The 23909-nt window shown below is 41.5% G+C and overlaps 2 protein-coding genes across 2 annotated transcripts in view; both read right to left on the bottom strand.

The window, feature by feature from the left end:
- The window catches only part of uqcrc1 (ubiquinol-cytochrome c reductase core protein 1), a 34913-nt gene extending 14577 nt beyond the window's left edge, over positions 1–20336 (bottom strand). The window contains exons 1-7 of the mRNA XM_061924068.1: positions 20175–20336; positions 13742–13882; positions 13569–13655; positions 10906–11035; positions 10633–10831; positions 6716–6795; positions 6277–6392 (exon numbers count right to left, since the gene is read on the bottom strand). Of these exons, the coding sequence (XP_061780052.1) occupies positions 6277–6392; positions 6716–6795; positions 10633–10831; positions 10906–11035; positions 13569–13655; positions 13742–13882; positions 20175–20237 (816 nt within the window). The 5' untranslated portion in view covers positions 20238–20336. The remainder of the gene's footprint in view (positions 1–6276; positions 6393–6715; positions 6796–10632; positions 10832–10905; positions 11036–13568; positions 13656–13741; positions 13883–20174) is intronic.
- Positions 20231–23909, bottom strand: part of LOC133571059 (tubulin monoglycylase TTLL3-like) — a 54360-nt gene continuing 50681 nt past the window's right edge. Inside the window, exon 12 of the mRNA XM_072916613.1 lies at positions 20231–20354. Within this exon, the coding sequence (XP_072772714.1) occupies positions 20345–20354 (10 nt within the window). The 3' untranslated portion in view covers positions 20231–20344. The remainder of the gene's footprint in view (positions 20355–23909) is intronic.

The following is a 23909-nucleotide window of genomic DNA, read 5'->3' as shown; positions in this document are numbered from 1 at the left end:
AAAAGATAGGAAAGTGTGGTTGCCTAAGTCCTGGTCATCACTCAGAACTGTAATAAACTAATTATCTGTAACACCTGCTCAAAACATCATCCCTCACATTAACATGAGGATCGTTGGAACCACATTGATACAACAGAAAACAAGTAACACTAAAGAAACAGATATGAAGACGAAACAAGTATAAGAAAGTAACAGGAAGTTACAGACAAAACCGTTGAACAAGCTGCTAATAATATTTAGACCTTAACAATAATATATATTTAAAATATCTTGTTTTTGCTGCTCGACTCAGAGTGATTCTTCATTCCTTCAAGTAGCAGCAGATGTTTTAGATACAAAGTGAAACTAAAATTCTCAACAATGTCATCTAAGGGTCGTGGAACTGTGGACCAGCTCTATACTCTCGGCAGGGTCCTTGAGGGTGCATGGGAGTTTGCCCAACAAGTCTACATGTGCTTTGTGGACTTGGAGAAGGCATTCGACCGTGTACCCCGGGAAGTCCTGTGGGGAGTGCTCAGAGAGTATGGGGTAACGGACTGTCTTATTGTGGCAGTTCGCTCCCTGAATAATCAGTGTCAGAACTTGGTCCGCATTGCCGGCAGTAAGTCGGACACGTTTCCAGTGAGGGTTGGACTCCGCCAAGGCTGCCCTTTGTCACCGATTCTGTTCATAACCTTTATGGACAGAATTTCTAGGCGCAGTCAGGGCGTTGAGGGGATCTGGTTTGGTGGCTGCAGGATTAGGTCTCTGCTATTTGCAGATGATGTGGTCCTGATGGCTTCCTCCGGCCAAGATCTTCAGCTCTCACTGGATCGGTTCGCAGCCGAGTGTGAAGCGACTGGGATGGGAATCAGTACCTCCAAGTCCGAGTCCATGGTTCTCTCCCGGAAAAGGGTGGAGTGCCATCTCCGGGTTGGGGAGGAGATCTTGCCCCAAGTGGAGGAGTTCAAGTACCTCGGAGTCTTGTTCACGAGTGGGGGAAGAGTGGATCGTGAGATCGACAGGCGGATCGGTGCGGCGTCTTCAGTAATGCGGACGCTGTATCGATCCGTTGTGGTGAAGAAGGAGCTGAGCCGGAAGGCAAAGCTCTCGATTTACCGGTCGATCTACGTTCCCATCCTCACCTATGGTCATGAGCTTTGGGTCATGACCGAAAGGACAAGATCACGGGTACAAGCGGCCGAAATGAGTTTCCTCCGCCGAGTGGCGGGGCTCTCCCTTAGAGATAGGGTGAGAAGCTCTGTCATTCGGGGGGAGCTCAAAGTAAAGCCGCTGCTCCTACACATCGAGAGGAGCCAGATGAGGTGGTTCGGGCATCTGGTCAGGATGCCACCCGAACGCCTCCCTAGGAAGGTGTTTCGGGCACGTCCGACCGGTAGGAGGCCACGGGGAAGACCCAGGACACGCTGGGAAGACTATCTCTACCGGCTGGCCTGGGAACGCCTCGGGAGGAGCTGGACGAAGTGGCTGGGGAGAGGGAAGTCTGGGCTTCCCTGCTTAAGCTGCTGCCCCCGCGACCCGACCTCGGATAAGCGGAAGAAGATGGATGGATGGATGGACATCTAAGGGAACAATTGAAGCTTATGGAGGACTTACAGACCTACAATTAAGAGGACTAATCTCCTTTAGGAGGCTCATAATGCCAATTATGTACACTATGTACAGTTATTCCTGCAAATAGAACACACATCCAACGGCCTGGCCTCACCTTGGACATCTCGCCGAACATATGGCCCATCAGATGCATTGTGAAATTGGTCTTTTGATTGGGTATAACTGCCCACAAGCTCTAATGCCTAAATAAATGGTAATTGAAGAAAATAGTCAACCATTTGATTCCGACATAGGTGAGTTACACTGACTCTTGGTGTAAGTCATTGCATTATAGTAAGGCAAATGGTACCATTTTAGTTCAACTTAATAGTTCTCTGTGTGTATAAGACTTTGATCAAAGATAATTCCTCCAGAGGATTTAATTAAAGTGCTGAAGTCTCATTTTAACAAAAGGTTTGGAGAAGAGGCTAACATTTTACAAGAAGATATTAAATTCTTGTCTAAGCTGGAAGAAGGCATCAAACAAACGAGATGATAAATATGAAATGCTGTCGCCTTACAAGCAAGATGAACCTAAATTACCTGACAACACATGTACTGCACAATGTTTCAGAGGTTATGCGAGGAATATTCCAGGGGCTGTACTACCCATTAATGATGTCAAGGTGAGAGTTAGTGAAAATAACCCTGAACTATGGAAAATAAAACCGACTCAAGCTGACGCATTTTGCAGAAAACTCACAATCATTCAACTAAACAAAGAATTAGAACTGAAAGACAAAACAAGCCAACAACACAATACTTTGTTCTTTTGTAGATAAATATAGTGTGCTCAGATCTGACAGACATCTAACAAGATCTAGTCTTCACCCATCCACAAATGCTATTATTCCAAAGACAAGTCGAGTATATTATCTGCTAATCAAACACTATAATAAGAATTACAGAAAACGAATACACAAATCAAAGATGGTGAATGACTTCTGGACAAAATGGAGGAAGGACTGTCTTCTTGTTCTTCAGCAGAGACAAATATTGCAAAAATTAGTTAAAGAAACACGAGGGTCAATGTTATTGTAATCTTGTGTGACGACAATTTACCAAGAAACTAGTGTGGACTTTGGCAAGAGTGACCCATGTTTACTTGAAAAGTGAGAAAGCTCTTTGTGATGCAACCTTAGATAGCCAATGTAAACACAGTCTAATTAGGCCTCCGCACAGTGTTTTAATTTTGACAGCAGTGTTTAATTTAGTTCCAGTCATAGTCTTTCGAGGAAAATGTATTTTACTTTTAATGATATTTTAGTGATGTAAATTGATACTTGATTCCTCTACATTTTTAGTCGACTAAAATTACAGTATATTTTGTTGACTGAAATATAAAGTACAGTATAAAGTATAACGCAATCTTTGAAGTTGTCTTGAAACCACTTTTGATGTTATTGGAAAGCATATCAAAAACTAAATTCACAACAAGACCTGCACTCCATGAAGATATCAATAAGTACATTTGACATTAGCCTTACTGTATGTTGTCATTTTAGCTGAAATTAATCAATGTTGAATAATATGACTAAAATGGTCATATAAAGAAACAAACTAGTTGTATATTAAAAAAGACAACAATAGTAAATAAATAAATATATAAATAGTGTATAACTACACTGAATTGCCGTCTTTGTCCCGTTTAAATACAACAACCAGTGTTATAAATCTAGATATCTATATATATATATATGTATAAGGGTTTCACCTAAACTGCCAAGATACCTGTGGCGGTGGGGGCATGGTTATGGTTATGGTCAGCATTACGTCAGAGTAATTCGCATAATTTGCTAGGATTCTCTTTAAAAAGGCTCAAAAAATGTATACATACATTTAAAACAAATCTGTTTTTATTAATTAGTATTAACATATAACATACCTGCCAACTTTTGAAATCAGAAAAACCTAGTAGCCAGGGTCCAGGGGCCGCAGGCCCCGGTAGGTCCAGGACAAAGTCCTGGTGGGGGGTTCAGGCTTCGCCCCCCCGACGCAAAATGATTACCGTATTTTCCGCACTATAAGGCGCACCTAAAAACCACAAATTTTCTCAAAAGCTGACCGTGCGCCTTATAACCCGGTGCGCTTTATATATGGATAAATATTAAGATTCATTTTCATAAAGTTTCGGTCTCGCAACTACGGTAAACAGCCGCCATCTTTTTTCCCCGTAGAAGAGGAAGTGCTTCTTCTTCTACGCAAGCAACCGCCAAGGTAAGCACCCGCCCCCATAGAACAGGAAGCGCTTCTTCTTCTACTGTAAGCAACCACCCGCCCGCGTAGAAGAAGAAGAAGCGCGCGAATACTACGTTTCATTTCCTTTGTGTGTTTACATCTGTAAAGACCACAAAATGGCTCCTACTAAGCGACAGGGATCCGGTTCATGAAAAGACGCAATCTCTCCATCCGCACACGGATTACTATTTCACAGCAACTGCCTAAAGACTTTCAAGAAAAGCTGGCTACTTTCCGTGCATATTGTAAAAACAAGATAGCTGAAAAAAAGATCCGGCCAGAGAACATTATCAACATGGACGAGGTTCCACTGACTTTTGATATTCCTGTGAACCGCACTGTGGATACAACGGGAGCACGTACGGTGAATATTCGCACCACAGGGAATGAGAAGTCATCCTTCACTGTGGTTCTAGCTTGCCATGCTAATGGCCAGAAACTTCCACCCATGGTGATATTCAAAAGGAAGACCTTGCCAAAAGAGACCTTTCCAGCCGGCGTCATCATAAAAGCTAACTCGAAGGGATGGATGAAGAAAAGATGAGCGAGTGGTTAAGGTAAGTTTACGCGAAGAGGCCGGGTGGCTTTTTTCACGCAGCTCCGTCCATGTTGATATACGACTCCGTGCGCGCCCACATCACGCTGGTTTTTAATATATTATTAAAGTTTGACTGACCTATCTGACTGTTTTTTTGACATTCCTTTAGCGCAGTTAGATGCGGCTTATAACACGGGGCGTCTTATAGGTGGACAAAGTTTTGAAATATGCCGTTCATTGAAGGCGCGGCTTATAACCCAGGGCGCCTTATGGTGCGGAAAATACGGTATTAGCATTCAGACAGGTTAAAATGTTGCTAAAACCATCACTTTTCTATCAGTCACAGTGACTTTTCAAAACAAAAATATTACAGCAAAAATCATATGGGTTGATTGACATGTTTATTCTGTAAGCTAACTTTAATAGTTTGAAATTATTTTGACAGTTAATGCCAGTTATCCTGTCAACCTTTCACAAGACTTCAATTTGTTAATTGAAAGTATATACAGTATAAACACTTTTTACAGTAAACAAATGGTAAAACAGTACTAAACAATTCCATTAAAAAAAAAAATTGGTGTCATTATTAACTTTCTGTCCAATCTTGTATAATCTACTGCCTTGTTCAATTGTAAAAAATATTCTGTGCCTAAAATTCACATTTCTATCACAATTATCATACTGTAAACATGGTAAGCTAACTTCATTAAAATTAATAGTCCTGTCAATAGCATGGAATTACAATTAAAATGTAGTTTTTTTGTAAGCCTTTCAAAAGAATTCAAAATATTAAAAAATTAATGAAAATTAATTTAAGCCATCAGACACTTGAAAAGTGGCACATCACATCTCTAATGTAATCATTTGAACTTTTCAACAGAAATAGCACTGCAAAAATATTAAGGACATACTTCTGTATTTTGGTAGTTATGCTGTCAACATTTAACAAGATTTCTTCAACTTGGACTTGAAAGCATAAATAGTATAAACACTTTTAGCAGTATAACAGTACTAAACAATTCCAATAGATAACATTGGTGTCATTACCTTTTTGTGGCTAAAATCCAAATTTATTCTATCAGATTGATCTGCAGGGGTAAGAGGATCACACTGGAAGGTGATGAATTCTTCCTCAAGTTCTTTCTTTTCATCCTTGCTAAGCAAGTGAGGATACCTTTCTCGCTAGCAACGGCATTAGACTTGTGTTTTTTTGTCCCAACGTGGTCTTTTACATCGCCAATTCCTCCGTGTCCGATCGAAAAATCTTGTCTGCACAAGGTGCAATTCGCGTAGTTTTCACCCTTTTTGGAACGGATAATTATTCCCGGATAGGCTTTTGAATATTCTTCACGGAATGACTGCAGTTTTCTTTTCGGTTTAAGACTCGTTTGCGATTTTTCGTTTGGAAACAATGGCAACTGGTGCCTCGTGCTTGGCAGCGGTGCTATAAATAGCCTCGCGCATGGCATTCGGAATGGCTCGATAGGAAGTTACGGGAAGCAGTGTCAATTGTCATTGTTACGCGATTTCATGAATAAAACTTTAAAAAAAAAATTTTTTTTTAATTAATGAAAAAACGTATTTTTTATCACTGCAACCGTAACCCGGAATAGGTTGATGAAAACCGTACTAATTACGGGAAAACCGGAGTAGTTGGCAGGTATGAGATTCTTAACTTGTCCCATTGGATTTAATCTCGGTCAACATTTTCGTCTCGTTTTTCTTCGTAGACTAAATTGTCAATTTCATCACTGTCTTAGCCCACGTGCATTTGTTGTGATCAGTTATCTTCCTATTTTAGTCTGGGGAAAAGAGGTTGTTGACGATAACTAAGACCGACATTTCTAGTCAACAAAATGAACAGTGACTTGGAGCAGATTCATCTGTAAGGTGTGATGTCATCTCACCTCACTTCCTGTAAATCTGCAGGGTGACAACACAGGAACGGCGTCGCCCTCATACTCAAAGGACAGTCCACTGAAGTGAGTTTGGGCCAAGCTCACCAGCTCCTCGTGGTTAACACCTGCACAGGAGATGCCACGTAAATGGCTGGTCTATGACTGCACAGTGCAGTGATTCTCAAACTGTGTGTGACGCAAGCTTCCACCTCTTGGTACACCAAACAAATACTTGACTATTCAAACAAAGGATGTTACAGTGGCCAAAAATATTAAATATAATTATTAAACAAAACCTCTGCCTTGTTTTTAATGAATAGTTAGGCCTACTACGCTGCTGTATTTTAATGTTGTTGGTAATTGGAGAGCCAAGTGGTTTTTGAGGTGGTACTTGGTGGAAAAAAGTTTGAGAACCACTGGCATAGTGTATGGCACAAAGACAACCAACCTCCAGCAGCTGACAGAACCATACGTGGGGCCTTGTAGTGGCTGTTGATGTATTCCACTAAGTCCTGGCGGGTAAGAGTTCTGACAGAAATTGAAAAAGTTTTTAATGGAAACTTGTGGAATCTGTCTAATTCAGGCCTGGGCATATTTTTTGACTCGGGGGGGGGGCCAAATTTAGAGAAAAAAAAATGTGTTTGGGGGCGGGTATATCTGATTTTTAGGAACACTAATACAAAACCTCACAATAATGTCTGATTGAATGCTAAAAACGTTATGACAGATCGCCTTAAAAAAAAAAGGAAATTCTATTTTTTTTACTGAATGAGACACCCAGAATGTACATGAAAATAAAGAATATGGGATTTACAATATTAACTATGAACGATAAAACACTGAATAATTGACAACATATGAACGTCACACCCCCTCTTGATCGACATATTTTACAATCAAGCAAAAGGCAACAAAAATGCAACAAACACAGCGAAATATGAACGCGAGGGGTAAAAATAACAAAACACCGACAATCTGATATATCACTAAGCTTTAGAACTTTGTAGAAAAAATCTCCTTCCGCGTCTGTCCCTGACAGCCGCATTTCAGGCTGGCCGCTCTGGAAACACTCTGTGGAAACGCTCCCCACCCACACTGCTCGGTGCCTCGTCTGAGCTGCTGTGACTTGGATTACCATAGTACCTAATTAGATTGCCATAGTAACTAATTAGATTACCATAGTAACTTATTAGATTACCATAGTAACTACCGTATTTTCCACACTATTAGCCGCACCTAAAAACCACAAATTTTCTCAAAAGCTGACAGTGCGGCTTTTAACCCGGTGCGCTTTATATATGGATAAATATTAAGATTCATTTTCATAAAGTTTCGATCTCGCAACTTCGGTAAACAGCCGCCATCTTTTTTCCCGGTAGAACAGGAAGCGCTTCTTTTTCTACGCAAGCAACCGCCAAGGTAAGCACCCGCCCCCATAGAACAGGAAGCGCTTCTTCTTCTACTGTAAGCAACCACCCGCCCGCGTAGTAGAAGAAAAAGCGCGCGGATATCACCGTATGTTTCATTTCTGTAAAGACCACAAAATGGCTCCTACTAAGCGTCAGGGATCCGGTTCATGAAAAGACGCAATCTCTATATCCACACACGGATTATTATTTCACAGCAACTGATATTCCTGTGAAACGCACCGTGGATACAACGGGAGCACGTACGGTGAATATTCGCACCACAGGGAATGAGAAGTCATCCTTCACTGTGGTTCTAGCTTGCCATGCTAATGAAACTTCCACCCATGGTGATATTCAAAAGGAAGACCTTGCCAAAAGAGACCTTTCCAGCCGGCGTCATCATAAAAGCTAACTCGAAGGGATGGATGAAGAAAAGATGAGCGAGTGGTTAAGGTAAGTTTAAGTTTACGCGAAGAGGCCGGGTGGCTTTTTTCACGCAGCTCTGTCCATGTTGATATACGTATGTTTGTGATTGCACATTTGCGTACATTTTGGGAGTGAACAGAGTTGTTAGAACGCTGGTTTTTAATATATTATTAAAGTTTGACTGATCTATCTGACTGTTTTTTTTACATTCCTTTAGCGCAGTTAGATGCGGCTTACAACACCGGGCGGCTTATAGGTGGACAAAGTTTTGAAATATGCCGTTCATTGAAGGCGCGGCTTTTAACCCAGGGCGCCTTATGGTGCGGAAAATACGGTACTAAAGCAAGCATACACATACATACATACATACATACATTCATTCAACCATGCAAAACCCAACAGTAGTCTACCCCACATGAGGCATTAAGTATAGGTGGTTAATAGATACGTTTTTAGTTTATTTTTGAAGTTGGAGAATGGATACAGCATCTTGAGGCTCTCATTAAGCCGGTTCCAAATCTTTGGTCCCCTGCATACAACAATTCGAGCGGTACAATCCAGTAAACGATGTTTCCCTGATATCAAATCTAAGTTACGAGTGTTGTGGGCATGCTGGGGATGGTAGATAGGAACCAAGCTACAGAGCCTTAAATTCAGCCTGTAAATGACTTGATAGGTTAAACAAGCATTTTGATAAATATTGAACTCTGTCAGTCTTAAGAGATGATAATTATGGAATAGATGTCGAGTGGGGGCATTAAACTTGGACCATGACAGGGCCCGTATGATTTTCTTTTGCATGGATTCTAATTTGTGGAGGTAGGTAGGGAAGGTGTTACACCAGATGACATTACAGTAGTTTAGATGTGGTTCAAAGAGAGTTTTATATAGTGTGAGTAGAGCATAAAGAGGAAGATAATGACGAAGGTGAAAGAACAGGCCAACATATTTGGATAATTTGTTTAACAGATGGCTAATGTGACATTTGAAATTGAGGTATTCGTCAATGATGACCCCCAGGAATTTTGTGGAGTACACTCTCTGTATTTCCTGCCCATTGATGTTGATATGGCAGTGCTCAGTATTTGTCCGGTTTTTATTAGAACGAAATAGAATAAAATTTGTTTTATTTACATTAAGTGAGAGCTTATTGCATTTGAACCAGGAATCTACTTTCACAAGCTCTGAATTGACAGTTACTTGTAGATCGTGTAGGCTCCTGTGTGAGGTAAACAAATTTGTATCGACAGCAAAAATTATTTTATGAAAAGTTTCGGAGGAGTTTACAAAATCATTTATGTATAGGATAAAAAGGAGAGGCCCCAAGATGGATCCCTGGGGAACCCCATAATTTATGGTCATACAGGGTGAATTGTGATCATTGACGCATACACATTGCTGCCTTCCGTATAGGTAAGAGCGGAACCAATCGAGACACCATAGTGATATAGCTTATACAATAAGATCTCAAAGTCTATTGTGTCAAAGGCCTTGGATAGATCCAAAAAAAATGCCAATACCGCATTTTCCTTCTTCAATACAGTCATTGACCTTTTCCAAAAGGTCGAGTATAGCCATACATACATACATTTCAGGCTGGCTGCTCTGGAAACACTCTGTGGAAACGCTCCCCACCCACACTGCTCGGTGCCTCGTCTGAGCTGCTGTGACTTGGATTACCATAGTACCTAATTAGATTACCATAGTAACTAATTAGATTACCATAGTAATTTATTAGATTACCATAGTAACTAGTATATCACGCAAAAGCGCAGATTCCGACCATTGAAATACTTAAGGCATACTTGCCCACGCTCCCGATTTTCCCGGGAGACTCCCAAATTTCAGTGCCCCTCCCAAAAATCTCCCGGGGCAACCATTCTCCTGATTTCCACCCGGACAACAAAATTGGGGGCGTGCCTTAAAGGCACTGCCTTTAACGTCCTCTACAACCTGTAGTCACGACTGCGTTTCCTCCATACAAACAGCGTGCCGGCCCGGTCACATAATATGCGGCTTTTAAACACACATAAGTGAATGCAAGGCATACTTCATCAACAGCCATACAGGTCACACTGAGGGTGGCCGTATAAACAACTTTAACACAGTTACAAATATGCGCCACACTGTGAACCCACACCAAACAAGAATGAGAAACACATTTTGGGAGAACGTCCGCACCGTAACACAACATAAAGACAACAGAACAAATACCCAGAACCCCTTGCAGCACTAACTCTTCCGGGACGCTACAATATACACCCCCGCTACCACCAAACCCCGCCCCCCCATCTCCCGAATTCGGAGGTCTCAAGGTTGGCAAGTGTTCAGCAACATCACTGCACATCATAATGGCAGCTACAGTTTCCATCTTAAAGATCTAAAAAAAATTATTTGGGGAATGTCCGGTGGGCCAAATTGAAAAGATTAATGGGCCGCATGCAGCCCCCGGGCCTTAATTTGCCCAGGTCTGGTCTAATTCATAGTATGACTGTGTTTTAGTTCAATGACTGGATGTACTTTCTTCTACCTGGCATTGTTGGATGGTCCCAGCACACTTTGGCCCAGAGGTGTACCCTGGAAGGCTGTGGCATGCAGCAGGTCCAGGCAAACTTCCTGCAGGTTGCCTTCGACTTCCTCCAGTTCACGGAGCACGATGCCCCGCTGCTGCTCAAGCTCCGTCTCGATGAGGGAGCAGCTCTGCACCACCTCTGATAGTAGCTCCACGGCTGAGGAAACACATATGTATATTCACACTGATGCCTCGTGACCACCCATGAACGCGTCATTCACCTCACGCTACCTTTAGGCAGGTCTTTAGCCAAGGTCTTCATGTAGTATGCGGTGTGCTCCCGGGAGGTATAGGCGCTCAAGTGAGCCCCCATAGACTCCACTTCCTGCTGCAAAGCGGCCTGAGGGTGCTTCTTGGTTCCCTGAGGAGCAAAGACAAAGATGGCATGAAGGAACTGCCAAAGCATGTTGCAGTGTTTCCCACAGGGCAGGCATCTATTTGTGGTGGTGTGGTCGGGGGGAAGGAGGTGGGCGGCGGCAGCGGCGATGACCAAGAAGAACGCGGAGTTGGAATATAATTACAACACTTTATGTACATATTTATATACAGATTTGAACAATTATTTATTCACTGAAATATATTTATTACCGTATTTTCCGCACTATAAGGCGCACCTAAAAACCACAAATTTTCTCAAAAGCTGACAGTGCGCCTTATAATCCGGTGCGCTTTATATATGGATTAATATTAAGATTCATTTTCATAAAGTTTCGGTCTCGCAACAACGGTAAACAGCCGCCATCTTTTTTCCCCGTAGAAGAGGAAGTGCTTCTTCTTCTACGCAAGCAACCGCCAAGGTAAGCACCCGCCCCCATAGAACAGGAAGCGCTTATTCTTCTACTGTAAGCAACCACCCGCCCGCGTAGAAGAAGAAGGGCGCGGATATTACCGTACGTTTCATTTCCTTTGTGTGTTTACATCTGTAAAGACCACAAAATGGCTCCTACTAAGCGACAGGGATCCGGTTCATGAAAAGACGCAATCTCTCCATCCGCACACGGACTACTATTTCACAGCAACTGCCTAAAGACTTTCAAGAAAAGCTGGCTACTTTCCGTGCATATTGTAAAAACAAGATAGCTGAAAAAAAGATCCGGCCAGAGAACATTATCAACATGGACGAGGTTCCACTGACTTTTGATATTCCTGTGAACCGCACTGTGGATACAACGGGAGCACATACGGTGAATATTCGCACCACAGGGAATGAGAAGTCATCCTTCACTGTGGTTCTAGCTTGCCATGCTAATGGCCAGAAACTTCCACCCATGGTGATATTCAAAAGGAAGACCTTGCCAAAAGAGACCTTTCCAGCCGGCGTCATCATAAAAGCTAACTCGAAGGGATGGATGAAGAAAAGATGAGCGAGTGGTTAAGGTAAGTTTACGCGAAGAGGCCGGGTGGCTTTTTTCACGCAGATCCGTCCATGTTGATATACGACTCCGTGCGCGCCCACATCACGCTGGTTTTTAATATATTATTAAAGTTTGACTGACCTATCTGACTGTTTTTTTGACATTCCTTTAGTGCAGTTAGATGCGGCTTACAACACGGGGCGGCTTATAGGTGGACAAAGTTTTGAAATATGCCGTTCATTGAAGGCGCGGCTTATAACCCAGGGCGCCTTATGGTGCGGAAAATACGGTAATTGTGGTTCTTACAAAAAATATATCTTATAAAATATAAAAGCTAAAATGTCTCTTAAAGCTCTGCCCCTTTAATTAGTGCATACTAAATAATTTAACTTTAGCCTACTACTACAACCATATTATTTACCAGCAACATAAAGTGAAACAGAGGCAGAGGTGTATGTTTTGTCGTGGTCCTCTCTATAAGGCACATAAGAATATAAATTAGGACCCTTTTCATGAAAAAAGTGCATTTCTGATCTGACCCTGCTTTATTTTTCAGTGTTTGCTGAGTCTCACCTGTTCCCTCCGCCCTAATTTTTCTACTTGCCCGACTTCTCAAATCTACTTGCCCCAATATTTTTACTTGTCCTGCCTAGGTTTTTTTCTGGCTGTGTAGTGCTCATGGCTTATATCTTACTAAAATCCTTCCCGTTGACTATTTACAACACTACACAGTATTTATTATTATTATTATCTATAATTACATTTAAATGGCATTGCATACATGTAAAATTAAATGCTATTTCACATTATTTGACCAGTAGCAGTTACACTCATCTGAACAGGTCAGCCACCTGTTTAAAGCCCGATCACAGTTGAAATCTTGAAATGAAGGGCCTTTAATGGCCAAAACATTAACCTGGACAACATTTTAACAGCTGGTTGGCTCAGATTTTATTCTTTTCATTGCATTCGCATGCTGCAGTGGACAGTGGACATTTTAGCTTGAGTATTAATGTAGTATCTGAAGCACCGTCTCCACGTGTGTTTATTGACAACAGGGTTATAACCTGGACACGTTAGCTCGTCGGTATGAAAACAGATGATTGTTATTACGTCCGTCTGCCCAGGACCCCGTCAGTGAAACGCTCGGTGAAATCGCGGATTAACGTTAAATATATGACGAGCCGCGAGCGATGCAGCTATAACCTATCTACCATAACCTATATTACCTTCGTATTTTGATCCCGTCCGTCCGTCTAAGTCTTCGTCTTCTTCTTCTGGCCCACCAGGTGAATTAAGTGCTATTGGCGGAGTTACAATGCATAGTAGGCTACCGCCACCTACTGCACCGGAGTTGTAACTACAAGGTACATTCACAGACAGAGTCCCGTTGCTTTTATGAGCGGTCGAGCGAGTCAAAAGCCGAAAAATCCATTTGTGGCGGACGTAATTCTTTCGTGGCGGGCCGCCACAAATAAATGAATGTGTGGGAAACACTGTGTTGGCCTTTCATAGTTTTGTGCATGAATCTAAGGAGACCTTGAAAGCCATGTGCTCCAGGAAAAAGCCAGCCCCATTGTGTTTTTCGCTCTCATAGCGACTGCCGACGCTGATCCACAGTCCCACCTACAATGAAGAGGAGATATGTAGAGAGTAGTTGTTGATAATGAGCACAATGGCACACAGTTATAATTACAATGTGAAGTCCTTACGGTGCATGTAGCGTGTCCCGTCTCTTCAGATGCGACCCTCAGGCCATTATCCAGGGCAGTGAGACGAGTCTCAGGGGCTCCCACCAGGCTTTGGGCATAGCTGATTGAGGCCTGTCCACGCCTTAGAGACAGCAAGATGGGCTGGAGGGGGAAACATTAAGATATACTTTAACTCTTGATTGCAACCAACAAACATGACATTCAGACCAAATGAACAAAAAGGCCCATTTCATTCATTTATTTCAGGCAATGACAAAAAAGTACAAGGTAGACAACACATAATAATATTATTGAATATAATGCAAAAGGTAATGTACAGTATGTGAGCATATCGACCCAGTTTAGCCTGAAAGGGAGTGAGAAGAAGATAATTTATTTAAAGGGGAACATTATCACCAGACCTATGTAAGCGTCAATATATACCTTGATGTTGCAGAAAAAAGACCATATATTTTTTGACCGATTTCCGAACTCTAAATGGGTGAATTTTGGCGAATTAAACGCCTTTCTATTATTCGCTCTCGGAGCAATGACGTCACAACGTGACGTGACATCGGGAAGCAATCCGCCATTTTCTCAAACACGAGTCAAATCAGCTCTGTTATTTTCCGTTTTTTCGACTGTTTTCCGTACCTTGGAGACATCATGCCTCGTCGGTGTGTTGTCGGAGGGTGTAACAACACCAACAGGGACGGATTCAAGTTGCACCAGTGGCCCAAAGATGCCAAAGTGGCAAGAAATTGGACGTTTGTTCCGCACACTTTACCGACGAAAGCTATGCTACGACAGAGATGGCAAGAATGTGTGGATATCCTGCCACACTCAAAGCAGATGCATTTCCAACGATAAAGTCAAAGAAATCTGCCGTCAGACCCCCATTGAATCTGCCGGAGTGTGTGAGCAATTCAGGGACAAAGGACCTCGGTAGCACGGCAAGCAATGGCGGCAGTTTGTTCATGCAGACGAGCGAGCTAAACCCCCCTGGATGTCTTGGCTCACACCGTCCCTTATGCCACCGAAGATGATCAAGAGAAGAATATCGACCCTAGCTTCCCTGGCCTGCTGACATGAGGGTATGTCTACAGAATATATTAATTGATGAAAACTGGGCTGTCTGCACTCTCAAAGTGCATGTTGTTGCCAAATGTATTTCGTATGCTGTAAACCTAGTTCATAGTTGTTAGTTTCCTTTAATGCCAAACAAACACATACCAATCGTTGGTTAGAAGGCGATCGCCGAATTCGTCCTCGTTTTCTCCCGTGTCGCTGGCTGTCGTGTCGTTTTCGTCGCTTTCGCTTGCATACGGTTCAAACCGATATGGCTCAATAGCTTCAGTTTCTTCTTCAATTTCGTTTTCGCTACCTGCCTCCACACTACAACCATCCGTTTCAATACATGCGTAATCTGTTGAATCGCTTAAGCCGCTGAAATCCGAGTCTGAATCCGAGCTAATGTCGCTATAGCTTGCTGTTCTATGCGCCATGTTTGTTTGTGTTGGCATCACTATGTGACGTCACAGGAAAATGGACGGGTGTATATAACGATGGTTAAAATCAGGCACTTTGATGCTTTTTTTAGGGATATTGCGTGATGGGTAAAATTTTGAAAAAAACTTTGAAAAATAAAATAAGCCACTGGGAACTGATTTTTAATGGTTCTAACCATTCTGAAATTGTGATAATGTTCCCCTTTAATATACATATTTATGAATGTTGTCTGTCTATCTGTGTTGGCCCGGTGATGAGGTGGCAACTTGTCCAGGGTGTACACCGCCTTCCGCCCGAATGCAGCTGAGATAGGCTCCAAAAGGGACAAGCGGTAGAAAAATGGATGGATGGATGGATATTGCATTCTATTTTTAGTTACTCTATTGAGTTTACAACCCCCTGGCGCTGTTTTGTACCGTTTTTCTACTTAATTTGATTATTATCATTTTTCAATTGTTTGTAAACGTTGCAATTTACAAATAAAGGTTTATAAAATTAAAAAAAATAACAATAAACCATAAAAGCCGGTGAGTGTAAATGAGTTAAAACCAGAGGTGGGTAGTAACGCCGCTACATTTACTCCGTTACATCTACTTGAGTAACTTTTGGGATAAATTGTACTTCTAAGAGTAGTTTTAATGCAACATACTTTTACTTTTACTTGAGTATATTTATAGAGAAGAAACGCTACTTTTACTCTGCTACTTTTATCTACATTCAGCTCGCTACTCGCTACTAATTTTTATTGATCTGTTAATGCACGCTTTGTTTGTTTTGGTCTGTCAGACAGACCTTCATAGTGCCTGCGTTTTACCAAATGCAGTCACTGGCAGAGGTGGGTAGAGTAGCCAGAAATTGTACTCAAGTAAGAGTACTGTTACTTTAGAGATTTATTACTCAAGTAAAAGTAAGGAGTAGTCACCCAAATATTTACTTGAGTAAAAGTAAAAAGTATGTTGTGAAAAAACTACTCAAGTACTGAGTAACTGATGAGTAACATACACACACATATCATATATATATATATATATATATATATATATATATATATACACATATATACTGTATATATATACATACATTGATATATACAGTATATAGTTTATATTTATTTATTTTGCCGTTTTTGTTTACATGTTAAATGTGTTTTAATGAATATACATGCATGTTTAACACATATAGATTCCTTTCTTTCATGAAGACAAGAATATAAGTTGGTGTATTACCTGATTCTGATGACTTGCATTGATTGTAATCAGACAGTAGTGATGATTACGTCCTCGTTTTCAAATGGAGGAGAAAAAAAGTTACTCCTTTCTGTCTAATACCACATGAAAGTGGTTGCTTTTTGGCATCTTATTTGTCCAGCTTCCATATTCGTTTTTATACACTTTACAAGAAATACATTGGCGGCAAACTCCGTAGCTTGCTAGCTTGTTTGCGCTGGCTTTCGGAGACTCTTATTTTGAAAGCGCAGGCGCCATGGAGCGGCACTTTTATTGTGAAGACAGGAACTGTGCAGTCAGTCTTTAGGCTTTTGACGGGATGTACGGTTGAAATAAAAAAAGGGTATTTTTTCCTTCACACTTTTGATTGATTGATTGGAACTTTTATTAGTAGATTGCACAGTACAGTACATATTCCGTACAATTGACCACTAAATGCTAACACCCCAATACGTTTTTCAACTTGTTTAAGTCAGGTCATGTGACCCCTGGCTCTGTTTGATTGGTCCAACGTCACCAGTGACTGCATCTGATTGGTGGAACGGAGTGAACGTCACCAGTGACTGTATTTGTTGAAACGCAGGCACTATGAAGGTCTGTCTGACAGACCAAAACAAACAAAGCGTGCATTAACAGATCGATAAAAATTAGTAGCGAGTAGCGAGCTGAATGTAGATAAAAGTAGCGGAGTAAAAGTAGCGTTTCTTCTCTATAAATATACTCAAGTAAAAGTAAAAGTATGTTGCATTAAAACTACGGTACTCTTAGAAGTACAATTTATCCCAAAAGTTACTCAAGTAGATGTAACGGAGTAAATGTAGCGCGTTACTACCCACCTCTGGTTACTGGTGACGTTCACTCCGTTCCACCAATCAGATGCAGTCACTGGTGACGTTGGACCAATCAAACAGAGCCAGGCGGTCACATGACCTGACTTAAACAAGTTGAAAAACTTATTCGGGTGTTACCATTTAGTGGTCAATTGTACGGAATATGTACTGTACTGTGCAATCTACTAATAAAAGTTCCAATCAATCAATCAAAAGTGTGAAGGAAAAAAGACCCTTTTTTATTTCAACCGTACATCCCGTCAAAAGCCTAAAGACTGACTGCACAGTTCCTGTCTTCACAATAAAAGTGCCGCTCCATTGCGCCTGCGCTTTCAAAATAAGAGTCTCCGAAAGCCAGCGCAAACAAGCTAGCAAGCTACGGAGTTCGCCGCCAATGTATTTCTTGTAAAGTGTATAAAAACGAATATGGAAGCTGAATAAATAAGATGCCAAAAAACCAACCACTTTCATGTGGTATTAGACAGAAGGGGGTAACTTTTTTTCTCCTCCATTTGAAAATGTGGATGTTATCAGCACTACTGTCTGATTACAATCAATGCAAGTCATCAGAATCAGGTAATACACCAACTTATATTCTTGTCTTCATGAAAGAAAGGAATCTATATGTGTTAAACATGCATGTATATTCATTAAAACACCTTTAACATGTAAACAAAAACGGCAAAATAAATAAATATAAATTATATACTGTATATATCAATGTATGTGTATATATATATATATATATATATATATATACACACACACACACAGGTAAAAGCCAGTAAATTAGAATATTTTGAAAAACTTGATTTATTTCAGTAATTGCATTCAAAAGGTGTAACTTGTACATTATATTTATTCATTGCACACAGACTGATGCATTCAAATGTTTATTTCATTTAATTTTGATGATTTGAAGTGGCAACAAATGAAAATCCAAAATTCCGTGTGTCACAAAATTAGAATATTACTTAAGGCTAATACAAAAAAGGGATTTTTAGAAATGTTGGCCAACTGAAAAGTATGAAAATGAAAAATATGAGCATGTACAATACTCAATACTTGGTTGGAGCTCCTTTTGCCTCAATTACTGCGTTAATGCGGCGTGGCATGGAGTCGATGAGTTTCTGGCACTGCTCAGGTGTTATGAGAGCCCAGGTTGCTCTGATAGTGGCCTTCAACTCTTCTGCGTTTTTGGGTCTGGCATTCTGCATCTTCCTTTTCACAACACCCCACAGATTTTCTATGGGGCTAAGGTCAGGGGAGTTGGCGGGCCAATTTAGAACAGAAATACCATGGTCCGTAAACCAGGCACGGGTAGATTTTGCGCTGTGTGCAGGCGCCAAGTCCTGTTGGAACTTGAAATCTCCATCTCCATAGAGCAGGTCAGCAGCAGGAAGCATGAAGTGCTCTAAAACTTGCTGGTAGACGGCTGCGTTGACCCTGGATCTCAGGAAACAGAGTGGACCGACACCAGCAGATGACATGGCACCCCAAACCATCACTGATGGTGGAAACTTTACACTAGACTTCAGGCAACGTGGATCCTGTGCCTCTCCTGTCTTCCTCCAGACTCTGGGACCTCGATTTCCAAAGGAAATGCAAAATTTGCATGGTTGGATGATGGTTTGGGGTGCCATGTCATCTGCTGGTGTCGGTCCACTCTGTTTCCTGAGATCCAGGGTCAACGCAGCCGTCTACCAGCAAGTTTTAGAGCACTTCATGCTTCCTGCTGCTGACCTGCTCTATGGAGATGGAGATTTCAAGTTCCAACAGGACTTGGCGCCTGCACACAGCGCAAAATCTACCCGTGCCTGGTTTACGGACCATGGTATTTCTGTTCTAAATTGGCCCGCCAACTCCCCTGACCTTAGCCCCATAGAAAATCTGTGGGGTATTGTGAAAAGGAAGATGCAGAATGCCAGACCCAAAAACGCAGAAGAGTTGAAGGCCACTATCAGAGCAACCTGGGCTCTCATAACACCTGAGCAGTGCCAGAAACTCATCGACTCCATGCCACGCCGCATTAACGCAGTAATTGAGGCAAAAGGAGCTCCAACCAAGTATTGAGTATTGTACATGCTCATATTTTTCATTTTCATACTTTTCAGTTGGCCAACATTTCTAAAAAATCCCTTTTTTGTATTAGCCTTAAGTAATATTCTAATTTTGTGACACACGGAATTTTGGATTGTCATTTGTTGCCACTTCAAATCATCAAAATTAAATGAAATAAACATTTGAATGCATCAGTCTGTGTGCAATGAATAAATATAATGTACAAGTTACACCTTTTGAATGCAATTACTGAAATAAATCAAGTTTTTCAAAATATTCTAATTTACTGGCTTTTACCTGTTTATATATATATATATATATGATATGTGTGCGTATGTTACTCATCAGTTACTCAGTACTTGAGTAGTTTTTTCACAACATACTTTTTACCTTTACTCAAGTAAATATTTGGGTGACTACTCCTTACTTTTACTTGAGTAATAAATCTGTAAAGTAACAGTACTCTTACTTGAGTACAATTTCTGGCTACTCTACCCACCTCTGGTTAAAACAAAGTTATTAGCAGGGAAGCGTAGCTGGCAACATTGTGAGGACAACGGGGACGCGAGTTGAATGCTTGTAAATGTTGACAATGTAAAGAAGTAAATTAGGAGCGTATAACAATTATATCCTAAATGAGATGTTAGGAGCAGAATGAACTTAGCTGGGACTAAACCTCCTCACTTGACCTTGCTCACTCCGACTCAGTCAATGCTAACATGCTAACTCAGGTTAGTCCAGTGTTACGTCCTCCGTTCCTTGCAGGCCCACTTCGACATGAAGACTAATATGGTGCACAGTCCAAATGATACTCTCAGCCTCACTTACACTGCAGGCTTTGGCCAGGACACGACCAACGCTGCTCCCGACTCGACACACAGACGCCGCCATTTCTCAAGCAGGTTGTAGACTAGAGGACACCACCTTCCGCCGTCTCCACTCCTTCTTCTTTGTTGGTGTGTTGTTCGCCTCCGGGAATATGTAGCGCCATCGTGTGTTCAAAATGACCTAATGAAGGTCGACAGGACAGACCAGGGGTGTCAAACTCGTTGTCATTGTGGCCCACTTCGCAGTTATCATGGTTGCCATCAGAGGGCCACGTTTAACAATGAGTAATATATGACTATATATACATATATTAAAAAAACAAAATAAAAAAAAATAAAATAAAAAAATAATTAAAAATAAAATAAATAATTAAAAAAATCAAAAAATATATATATACATATATATAGCAGCCTAAGCAGGGAAGCCCAGACTTCCCTCTCCCCAGCCACTTCGTCCAGCTCCTCCCGGGGGATCCCGAGGCGTTCCCAGGCCAGCCGGGAGACATAGTCTTCCCAACGTGTCCTGGGTCTTCCCCGCGGCCTCCTACCGGTCGGACGTGCCCGAAACACCTTCCTAGGGAGGCGTTGGGGTGGCATCCTGACCAGATGCCTGAACCACCTCATCTGGCTCCTCTCCATGTGGAGGAGCAGCGGCTTTACTTTGAGCTCCCCCCGAATGACAGAGCTTCTCACCCTATCTCTAAGGGAGAGCCCCGCCACCCGGCGGAGGAAACTCATTTCAGCCGCTTGTACCCGTGATCTTGTCCTTTCGGTCATGACCCAAAGCTCATGACCATAGGTGAGGATGGGAACGTAGATCGACCGGTAAATCGAGAGCTTTGCCTTCCGGCTCAGCTCCTTCTTCACCACAACGGATCGATACAGCGTCCGCATTACTGAAGACGCCGCACCGATCCGCCTGTCGATCTCACGATCCACTCTTCCCTCACTCGTGAACAAGACTCCGAGGTACTTGAACTCCTCCACTTGGGGCAAGATCTCCTCCCCAACCCGGAGATGGCACTCCACCCTTTTCCGGGAGAGAACCATGGACTCGGACTTGGAGGTGCTGATTCTTATCCCAGTCGCTTCACACTCGGCTGCGAACCGATCCATATATATATATATATATATATATATATATATATATATATATATATATATATATATATATATATATATATATATATATATATATACATACATATATATATATATATATGTCTTAATAAGGTTATCCAAAAAATAGTGCTCGATACCGTAGTAGAGCGCAATATATGTATGTGTGGGAAAAAAAATCACAAGACTATTTCATCTCTACAGGCCTGTTTCATGAGGGGGGGTTCCCTCAATCATCAGGAGATTTTCATCTCCTCATTTTCTACCGCTTATTCCCTTTTGGGGTCGCGGGGGGCGCTGGAGCCTATCTCAGCTACAATCGGGCGGAAGGCGGGGTACACCCTGGACAAGTCGCCACCTCATCGCAGGGCCAACGCAGATAGACAGACAACATTCACACTCACATTCACACACTAGGGCCAATTTAGTGTTGCCAATCAACTTATCCCCAGGTGCATGTCTTTGGAGGTGGGAGGAAGCCGGAGTACCCGGAGGGAACCCACGCAGTCACGGGGAGGACATGCAAACTCCACACAGAAAGATCCCAAGCCCGGGATTGAACCCAAGACTACTCAGGACCTTCGTATTGTGAGGCAGATGCACTAACCCCTCTGCCACCGTGAAGCCCACATATATATATATATATATATATATATATATATATATATATATATATATATATATACATACATACATATATATATATATATACATACATACATACATACATATATATATATATATATATATATATATACACATATATATATATATATATATATATATGTATGTATATATATATATATATATATATATGTATGTATATATATATATATGTATATATATATGTATATATATATATATATATATATATATATATATATATATATATTAGGGGTGTGGGAAAAAATCGATTCAAATTTGAATCGCGATTCTCACGTTGTGCGATTCAGAATCCATTCTCGTTTTTTTTTTAAATCGATTTTTTATTTTAGCTCTCAATTTACCGGTCGATCTACGTTCCCATCCTCACCTATGGTCATGAGCTTTGGGTCATGACCGAAAGGACAAGATCACGGGTACAAGCGGCCGGAATGAGTTTCCTCCGCCGAGTGGCGGGGCTCTCTCTTAGAGATAGGGTGAGAAGCTCTGTCATCCGGGAGGAGCTCAAAGTAAAGCCGCTGCTCATCCACATGGAGAGGAGCCAGATGAGGTGGTTGGGGCATCTGGTCAGGATGCCACCCGATTGCCTCCCTAGGGAGGTGTTTAGGGCATGTCCGACCGGTAGGAGGCCATGGGGAAGACCCAGGACACGTTGGGAAGACTATGTCTCCCGGCTGGCCTGGGAACGCCTCGGGATCCCCCGGGAAGAGCTGGACGAAGTGGCTGGGGAGAGGGAAGTCTGGGCTTCCCTGCTTAGGCTGCTGCCCCCGCGACCCGACCTCGGATAAGCGGAAGAAGATGGATGGATGGATTTTTTTTTTATTTTTTTTTTTTATTTTGTAACTTATTTATTATTATTTTTTAATTAATCAATCCAACAAAACAATACACAGCAATACCATAACAATGCAATCCAATTCCAAAACCAAACCCGACCCAGCAACACTCAGAACAGCAATAAACAGAGCAATTGAGAGGAGACACAAACATGACAGAGAACAAACCAAAAGTAGTGAAACAAAAATGAATATTATCAACAACAGTATCAATATTAGTTACAATTTCAACATAGCAGTGATTAAAAATCCCTCATTGACATTATCATTAGACATTTATAAAAAAAATTAAAAAAAAGAACAATAGTGTCACAGTGGTCTACAGTTGCATCGCATCTCATAAGCTTGACAACACACTGTGTCCAATATTTTCACAAAGATAAAATAAGTCATATTTTTGGTTCATTTAATAGTTCAAACAAATTTACATTATTGCAATCATTTGATAAAACATTGTCCTTTACATTTATAAAAGCTTTTTGCAAAAATCTACTCTGCTTGCATGTCAGCAGACTGGGGTAGATCCTGCTGAAATCCTATGTATTGAATGAATAGAGAATCCTTTTGAATCGGGAAAAAAATCAGTTTTGAATCGAGAATCGTGTTGAATTGAAAAAAAAATAATCGATTTTGAATCGAATCGTGACCACAAAAATCGATATTGAATCGAATCGTGGGACACCCAAAGATTCACAGCCCTAATATATATACCGTATTTTCCGCACTATTAGCCGCACCTAAAAACCACAAATTTACTCAAAAGCTGACAGTGCGGCTTATAACCCGGTGCGCTTTATATATGGATTAATATTACGATTCATTTTCATAAAGTTTCGGTCTCGCAACTACGGTAAACAGCCGCCATCTTTTTTCCCCGTAGAAGAGGAAGTGCTTCTTCTTCTACGCAAGCAACCGCCAAGGTAAGCACCCGCCCCCATAGAACAGGAAGCGCTTCTTCTTCTACTGTAAGCAACCACCCGCCCGCGTAGAAGAAGAAGAAGCGCGCGGATATTACGTTTCATTTCCTTTGTGTGTTTACATCTGTAAAGACCACAAAATGGCTCCTACTAAGCGACAGGTTTCCAAGACGCAATCTCTCCATCCGCACACGGACTACT

This window comes from Nerophis lumbriciformis, linkage group LG28 (genome assembly GCF_033978685.3).
Source record: "Nerophis lumbriciformis linkage group LG28, RoL_Nlum_v2.1, whole genome shotgun sequence".
NCBI lineage: Eukaryota > Metazoa > Chordata > Actinopteri > Syngnathiformes > Syngnathidae > Nerophis > Nerophis lumbriciformis.
The sequence above is the reverse complement of the archived record's forward strand: the minus strand, read 5'-3'. Positions and strand labels throughout refer to the sequence as shown.